Source organism: Saccoglossus kowalevskii, chromosome 18 (assembly GCF_978046115.1).
Source record: "Saccoglossus kowalevskii chromosome 18, keSacKowa6.1, whole genome shotgun sequence".
NCBI classification, from domain to species: domain Eukaryota; kingdom Metazoa; phylum Hemichordata; class Enteropneusta; family Harrimaniidae; genus Saccoglossus; species Saccoglossus kowalevskii.
Genome location: NC_140658.1, coordinates 31,106,318 through 31,115,055, shown reverse-complemented (window position 1 = coordinate 31,115,055; position 8,738 = coordinate 31,106,318). Strand labels below are relative to the sequence as shown.

At 35.6% G+C, this 8,738-nt stretch overlaps 1 protein-coding gene across 1 annotated transcript in view; it reads left to right on the top strand.

The window, feature by feature from the left end:
• Positions 1-51: 51 nt before the first annotated feature.
• Positions 52-8,738, top strand: part of LOC102802138 (adenosine 3'-phospho 5'-phosphosulfate transporter 2-like) — a 52,511-nt gene continuing 43,824 nt past the window's right edge. The window contains exons 1-3 of the mRNA XM_085493349.1: positions 52-902; positions 3,525-3,646; positions 4,586-4,740. Of these exons, the coding sequence (XP_085349475.1) occupies positions 681-902; positions 3,525-3,646; positions 4,586-4,740 (499 nt within the window). The 5' untranslated portion in view covers positions 52-680. The remainder of the gene's footprint in view (positions 903-3,524; positions 3,647-4,585; positions 4,741-8,738) is intronic.

Genomic DNA, 8,738 nt, shown 5'->3' with positions numbered 1-8,738 from the left:
ACTGGTGACAGCCAATCAACGACCACAGAAATTGATGACGTTTTACGCAAATGATTTTCAAATAACCGGTCGTGCCGGAAAACAGAGATGTCGGATGCAGGAATAATAGTGTACGTGTGGAGTTTAAATATGCACACATGTTTAAAAATGTACATTGAAATATTATCGGACATGACGGCATGAAAGCTTTATGTGACTTAATTGCGGCGAATTCCCTATCGTATCTGGAGACTGAGAAGTAGAAAATCGAAAGTGGTTTTGATGTTACTATGTTGATGTCGGATTGGATATTATCAATACACAACTCTGATCCATTTATGAAGATTTATTTTCGTTAGTTTGCACGGAACTTAACTTTATCCTATGTGTGAAATTATGAAGTGATTACAAACCAGCACATTCTGCTTCACAGTGTCCGGGTTTAACAACTACATACATGTATATGTGAAATAGTCGCCAGTCCTGCCGACGCCAGCTACCACACAATTTTGTTTTTGTTTTTATCACAAATCGTACGTTTTATACTTTTAAAAAAAAATAGAAATTTAATATTTTTCTCTCAATACTTATAAATATTGCATTGTGCCGTAAAAATGTCCCAAGGCGAATTTTCTTAACAACATCATGTAGTTCATGGTGGCAGGGTTCAAAACAGCTTGAACGACAACCACTATTCGTCAATGTATATAGAAAAGTTTGACAAGATGAAGAACGCGACGCCGGTCTCGTCGCTTTATCAAGATAGAATAAACAATGTCCGAATAACGATGCCTGCAAGTGGACAGCGGGCAGCAGAAATGACGCTACTTGGAATTAGTATTCACCAAAGGACCAAAGGACAACAATTTTTCTTCTGTGTATTTGGGATCTTTTTCTTCTATATAGTGTATGGATATATTCAGGTAAGTGAAACAATATCTTCTGTCATGGTGCCTCATCAAAAAAGTTCATTGAAGTGGGGGGTCTTTACTGTTTTTGTTTTTTGAAAATAGGAAAGAAAAATATGATTTTATACAGAAAAAACAACAACACAATTTTTATAACATTTTTAAAGTACACATAAAAAAATCGTTTTTCATGTGAGCTTTTATATCGATAACTACTAGTGTTATTTGATTCAGCAAAGCTGATTTAAAGGGTGGTGCACATGCTGCACGACCACTGCCCTTTAAATCAGCTTGGCTATGAGTCCAATATCAAAAAGGACGTGGTGCGTTGACCACCATCCTTTTAGTCAGTTCACTTGGAATGTCAATTGACCCAGGCATATCAGAGTGGTAACTGTTCTGTTTCACTGTATTTTCATAATCACTGTTATCTTATCATTGTCAGATTGACAGAAGATAATGATACATGTATGTATGTTAACTATAGTGTCAAAGCTCTAGCCGATAACAAGAATATGCGGGGGAGATGTCTGAAATTCATCGTTATTTTTATTGCTATATACATCTGTATAGTGTTCGTTTTAATGTATATCATATTTGTGATATTTTTATGGTCAAAATAAGTAATATTTTAATGTATATCATATTTGTGATATTTTTATGGTCAAAATAAGTAATATTTTATGTTTTGGTATATAGCCAATGTGTTTGGTTGATATGCACTTCCATGGAACAAATGCAGTAATGTATTGTGTGTGTATTATAAGGTTATACAAGAAGGCCGCAAAGTATGCACCAAGGCAAAAGGTGATCATATTGACTGATGCATACTGAGGTTGATACTTAAAGTAATAATTTATTGAAAGATTGAAAGATTATATATAACTTGAAACACATCGTTGGTGACGTAGGAAAAGAAAATGAGTGATGTTACTGCTTTTTATCAAATTACAAATTCTAATTGTTTTTTGAGCTTGGTGCAAAACTAATAATTACTATCAGTATGTACACAAAATTGATGCATGGATGTTTGTTATTCTTATTTTAAAGTTGTCATTAATATAACTGTTTATTTATCATGAAAATTTAATTTTTCTTTCATTTTTTTGTGAAATATGTAAAAAAAGCTATATAAAAAAAGAAGCTGTGATGATGAGGAGCAGAAGCACAATTTTTTGGCTGGGTCTAAATAATGTACATTTTCTCTCATTATTACCATATGTTGAATTATCTCATTTGAATTATCACTAGGTATGTGTACACAGGGTGTGTCAACTATTCTATATATATCTTATGTATGATGTTATTATTCATACTGAATTTTGCAATATGGTTTCTATATTAGGTGTTTTTACAAATAACATTTTGCATAAAATACTAATAGTCTAATATGCATGACAAAGATGATTTTTAAGTATGGTAAATAAGGTCTGCTCATGCTCGGGCATGTTGAATATAAATAGAAGATGCAATTGCCTTCTGATTTTTTTCAATTTGATCTTATAAATGGCAAAGTTAAAAACAGTCTGAAATGTCAGGACACCATCACTAGTGTGTGTCATAATGCTTAAATGTGTGCATTTATCCTGATAAAAATGGGATTCAGATAAACTAACAAGTTCTAATCATGTATTGTAGCATCTTTAAAACCAGTCAGCAATTTAGCTGGTAATGTTGCTGATTTGGTGTTTGGAACAATATGGGGCAATGACAGTTAAAATCATATCAGCATCTTATAGCTTGTATCTTTTCCATACATTATATTTTGTTTTTTTTTGTTTACATTATATATTGTTTTGTTTTTTATTACATATATATCATATTTTACTTAAAAAAACCCTACAAATTGAAAAATTGAATGCCAAAAATAAATACATATTTCAAATTAAATAAATGAAAAACCCAAACAAGGATTTTTTTTTAACCTGATTGTTTGCAGTAATCTACTTGTATACAGCTAGTTCTGATCAATATCATTTGTTATCTGACATTTGCATGCTGGTTGGCAAAAATGTAAATAAACAAGCCATGCATGGCACAGTCCCTGTTAGTTATCAAATTTAAGATATATGGTTTTGTTTATAGTAATATAGCTGGAATATAACTATGTCAGGAATATGATTTTTTAACATTAAAATGATTGACATTTGTATCTGATCGTCAAACAAGTACTTGTCCATATTGAGAGATATTGCTCTGGAACAGCATTCAAAATCAGCCATTTTGAATACATGTATATATATAACATGATGTATAACGAATATATAAAATTTGAATATAATCAGTCAAAGCATTTAAGAGATATGGCTCTAGAAGCCCAATCATTAAAACAAAATGGCCGCCAGTCAGCCATTTTGTATCCAATCTGAAAAATAAATGATGTGCATCAGAAACCTGTAATGTCTAATATATGTACGAAGTTTGAACGAAATCCATCCATAAATGCCAGAAATGCTTGATATTTGCACAAAAATGGCCGCCATTCGGCCATCTTGAACAGCATTTCATTTCCATATCAGGTAATATAGTAAACACTTTACACTGATCCCATATGTGAGAGTACCGGTACTTTTCTAACAATCCTGTCAACAGTCTTTATTAAAATCAATATGTTTCTATCTATTTGATATTTTCTAGGAATTGATATTTCAACTTGATGGCATGAAACCATATGGTTGGCATTTGACACTTGTGCAATTTGGATTTTACTCTGTTTTTGGATTTGCTGAAATACAAACACATGTTGACAGAAAAAGAAAGTAAGTTGTGAAACAAATTTCTTTATTTATTTATATGTAAAAGGATTGTTTATTTGTTCCTGTTTACAATGTGCCTGACTGCACTTGTGTCGCAAAGATGCCTGGGCCGAATTCATTCAAACACCTACACATCAAGCATCATACATGTATCATATCTTTCATATTTACATGGTAACCATTATAGTGCTAACAATTCATCAAAATCAAGTGTTTCTGCCATTCCAGAAACAGATCCTAGTTATGTTTGGACATATTTCATTCAAACTTGGTATGTTTATTGAACATAATGAGTACCTGATACACTTAATTTTCTGAGATTGGATTGAAAATGCCTGGCTGATGGCCATTTTGTTTTTAATGAATGCTGTTTTTGAAGCCATATTACTAACATGGCTGGACTGATCATGTTCAAACATTATACATATATCGTGAACCTGATTCAAGATGGCTGATCATCATTATTGTGTTAGAAATGAATTATGAATGTCAGGAATAAGGAAGGATAAAGAAAGGAATCGCACACAAGCTGGCTGCATTTTGTATTATTTCTGCCACAAGAGTGGAAATAATTAATTGGCACTAATGTTGACAGTCACTGAAAACTGGACTGGGACTTGTCATTGACACCTGGTGCTAAATGCTGAGCCACAAGTAAATGATGTTTCTTGTATAATTATGAAATTCCAGCCAGGTGTTTTTGTTTTCAGGTGTTTTAAGAGATGTTTTATATATACTGATAGCTGGTGAACAACAATTATAAACAACTTCATTTCAGGTGATTGTCAATTGTGCCGAGAGTGGACCCTGTCAAAGTACACAAATTGCGCCCTCACATGTTGAAATGTAATTTCCCATCAACAAGAAATCTTATTTTTCGTAAAATTGAAAAACTCAAAATAGATTTTTCCTGGCATTGTATTATTTTGTTTGTGTTTTTAGGATTCCAATAAAGGCATATATGCTATTAGCGTTTTTAACGGTCTCTACAATGGGGTTATCAAATACGTCTGTGGCATATCTCAACTATCCCACACAAGTGGTGTTTAAATGCTGTAAACTTATACCAGTCATGCTTGGTGGTGTCCTTATACAAGGTAAGCTGTTTTACTTTGTACGTTGTGGTTGGTGGTGTCCTTATACAAGGTAAGCTGTTTTACTTTGTATGTTGTGGTTGGTGGTGTCCTTATACAAGGTAAGCTGTTTTACTTTGTATGTTGTGGTTGGTGGTGTCCTTATACAAGGTAAGCTGTTTTACTTTGTATGTTGTGGTTGGTGGTGTCCTTATACAAGGTAAGCTGTTTTACTTTGTATGTTGTGGTTGGTGGTGTCCTTATACAAGGTAAGCTGTTTTACTTTGTATGTTGTGGTTGGTGGTGTCCTTATACAAGGTAAGCTGTTTTACTTTGTACGTTGTGGTTGGTGGTGTCCTTATACAAGGTAAGCTGTTTTACTTTGTATGTTGTGGTTGGTGGTGTCCTTATACAAGGTAAGCTGTTTTACTTTGTACGTTGTGGTTGGTGGTGTCCTTATACAAGGTAAGCTGTTTTACTTTGTATGTTGTGGTTGGTGGTGTCCTTACACAAGGTAAGCTGTTTTACTTTGTATGTTGTGGTTGGTGGTGTCCTTATACAAGGTAAGCTGTTTTACTTTGTATGTTGTGCTTGGTGGTGTCCTTATACAAGGTAAGCTGTTTTACTTTGTATGTTGTGGTTGGTGGTGTCCTTATACAAGGTAAGCTGTTTTACTTTGTATGTTGTGGTTGGTGGTGTCCTTATACAAGGTAAGCCGTTTTACTTTGTAAGTTGTGGTTGGTGGTGTCCTTATACAAGGTAAGCTGTTTTACTTTGTACGTTGTGGTTGGTGGTGTCCTTATACAAGGTAAGCTGTTTTACTTTGTACGTTGTGGTTGGTGGTGTCCTTCTACAAGGTAAGCTGTTTTACTTTGTATGTTGTGGTTGGTGGTGTCCTTATACAAGGTAAGCTGTTTTACTTTGTACGTTGTGCTTGGAGGTGTCCTTATACAAGGTAAGCTGTTTTACTTTGTACGTTGTGGTTGGTGGTGTCCTTATACAAGGTAAGCTGTTTTACTTTGTATGTTGTGGTTGGTGGTGTCCTTATACAAGGTAAGCTGTTTTACTTTGTATGTTGTGGTTGGTGGTGTCCTTATACAAGGTAAGCTGTTTTACTTTGTACGTTGTGCTTGGTGGTGTCCTTATACAAGGTAAGCTGTTTTACTTTGTACGTTGTGGTTGGTGGTGTCCTTATACAAGGTAAGCTGTTTTACTTTGTACATTGTGGTTGGTGGTGTCCTTATACAAGGTAAGCTGTTTTACTTTGTACATTGTGGTTGGTGGTGTCCTTATACAAGGTAAGCTGTTTTACTTTGTACATTGTGGTTGGTGGTGTCCTTATACAAGGTAAGCTGTTTTACTTTGTACGTTGTGCTTGGTGGTGTCCTTCTACAAGGTAAGCTGTTTTACTTTGTATGTTGTGGTTGGTGGTGTCCTTATACAAGGTAAGCTGTTTTACTTTGTACGTTGTGGTTGGTGGTGTCCTTATACAAGGTAAGCTGTTTTACTTTGTACGTTGTGCTTGGTGGTGTCCTTATACAAGGTAAGCTGTTTTACTTTGTATGTTGTGGTTGGTGGTGTCCTTATACAAGGTAAGCTGTTTTACTTTGTATGTTGTGGTTGGTGGTGTCCTTATACAAGGTAAGCTGTTTTACTTTGTATGTTGTGGTTGGTGGTGTCCTTATACAAGGTAAGCTGTTTTACTTTGTACGTTGTGGTTGGTGGTGTCCTTATACAAGGTAAGCTGTTTTACTTTGTACGTTGTGGTTGGTGGTGTCCTTATACAAGGTAAGCTGTTTTACTTTGTACGTTGTGGTTGGTGGTGTCCTTATACAAGGTAAGCTGTTTTACTTTGTATGTTGTGGTTGGTGGTGTCCTTATACAAGGTAAGCTGTTTTACTTTGTATGTTGTGGTTGGTGGTGTCCTTATACAAGGTAAGCTGTTTTACTTTGTACGTTGTGGTTGGTGGTGTCCTTATACAAGGTAAGCTGTTTTACATTGTATGTTGTGGTTGGTGGTGTCCTTACACAAGGTAAGCTGTTTTACTTTGTATGTTGTGGTTGGTGGTGTCCTTATACAAGGTAAGCTGTTTTACTTTGTATGTTGTGGTTGGTGGTGTCCTTATACAAGGTAAGCTGTTTTACTTTGTACGTTGTGGTTGGTGGTGTCCTTATACAAGGTAAGCTGTTTTACTTTGTATGTTGTGGTTGGTGGTGTCCTTATACAAGGTAAGCTGTTTTACATTGTATGTTGTGGTTGGTGGTGTCCTTACACAAGGTAAGCTGTTTTACTTTGTATGTTGTGGTTGGTGGTGTCCTTATACAAGGTAAGCTGTTTTACTTTGTATGTTGTGGTTGGTGGTGTCCTTATATAAGGTAAGCTGTTTTACTTTGTACGTTGTGGTTGGTGGTGTCCTTATACAAGGTAAGCTGTTTTACTTTGTACGTTGTGGTTGGTGGTGTCCTTATACAAGGTAAGCTGTTTTACTTTGTACGTTGTGGTTGGTGGTGTCCTTATACAAGGTAAGCTGTTTTACTTTGTATGTTGTGGTTGGTGGTGTCCTTATACAAGGTAAGCTGTTTTACATTGTATGTTGTGGTTGGTGGTGTCCTTACACAAGGTAAGCTGTTTTACTTTGTATGTTGTGGTTGGTGGTGTCCTTATACAAGGTAAGCTGTTTTACTTTGTATGTTGTGGTTGGTGGTGTCCTTATATAAGGTAAGCTGTTTTACTTTGTACGTTGTGGTTGGTGGTGTCCTTATACAAGGTAAGCTGTTTTACTTTGTACGTTGTGGTTGGTGGTGTCCTTATACAAGGTAAGCTGTTTTACTTTGTATGTTGTGGTTGGTGGTGTCCTTATTTATACAAGGTAAGCTGTTTTACTTTGTATGTTGTGGTTGGTGGTGTCCTTATACAAGGTAAGCTGTTTTACTTTGTATGTTGTTGTTGGTGGTGTCCTTATACAAGGTAAGCTGTTTTACTTTGTACGTTGTGGTTGGTGGTGTCCTTATACAAGGTAAGCTGTTTTACTTTGTATGTTGTGCTTGGTGGTGTCCTTATACAAGGTAAGCTGTTTTACTTTGTATGTTGTGGTTGGTTGTGTCCTTATACAAGGTAAGCTGTTTTACATTGTATGTTGTGGTTGGTGGTGTCCTTATACAAGGTAAGCTGTTTTACATTGTATGTTGTGGTTGGTGGTGTCCTTATACAAGGTAAGCTGTTTTACTTTGTATGTTGTGGTTGGTGGTGTCCTTATACAAGGTAAGCTGTTTTACTTTGTATGTTGTGGTTGGTGGTGTCCTTATACAAGGTAAGCTGTTTTACTTTGTACGTTGTGGTTGGTGGTGTCCTTATACAAGGTAAGCTGTTTTACTTTGTATGTTGTGGTTGGTGGTGTCCTTATACAAGGTAAGCTGTTTTACTTTGTATGTTGTGGTTGGTGGTGTCCTTATACAAGGTAAGCTGTTTTACTTTGTACGTTGTGGTTGGTGGTGTCCTTATACAAGGTAAGCTGTTTTACTTTGTATGTTGTGGTTGGTGGTGTCCTTATACAAGGTAAGCTGTTTTACTTTGTATGTTGTGGTTGGTGGTGTCCTTATACAAGGTAAGCTGTTTTACTTTGTATGTTGTGGTTGGTGGTGTCCTTATACAAGGTAAGCTGTTTTACTTTGTATGTTGTGGTTGGTGGTGTTCTTATACAAGGTAAGCTGTTTTACTTTGTATGTTGTGCTTGGTGGTGTCCTTATACAAGGTAAGCTGTTTTACTTTGTACGTTGTGGTTGGTGGTGTCCTTCTACAAGGTAAGCTGTTTTATTTTGTATGTTGTGGTTGGTGGTGTCCTTATACAAGGTAAGCTGTTTTACTTTGTATGTTGTGGTTGGTGGTGTCCTTATACAAGGTAAGCTGTTTTACTTTGTACGTTGTGGTTGGTGGTGTCCTTATACAAGGTAAGCTGTTTTACTTTGTATGTTGTGGTTGGTGGTGTCCTTATACAAGGTAAGCTGTTTTACTTTGTACGTTG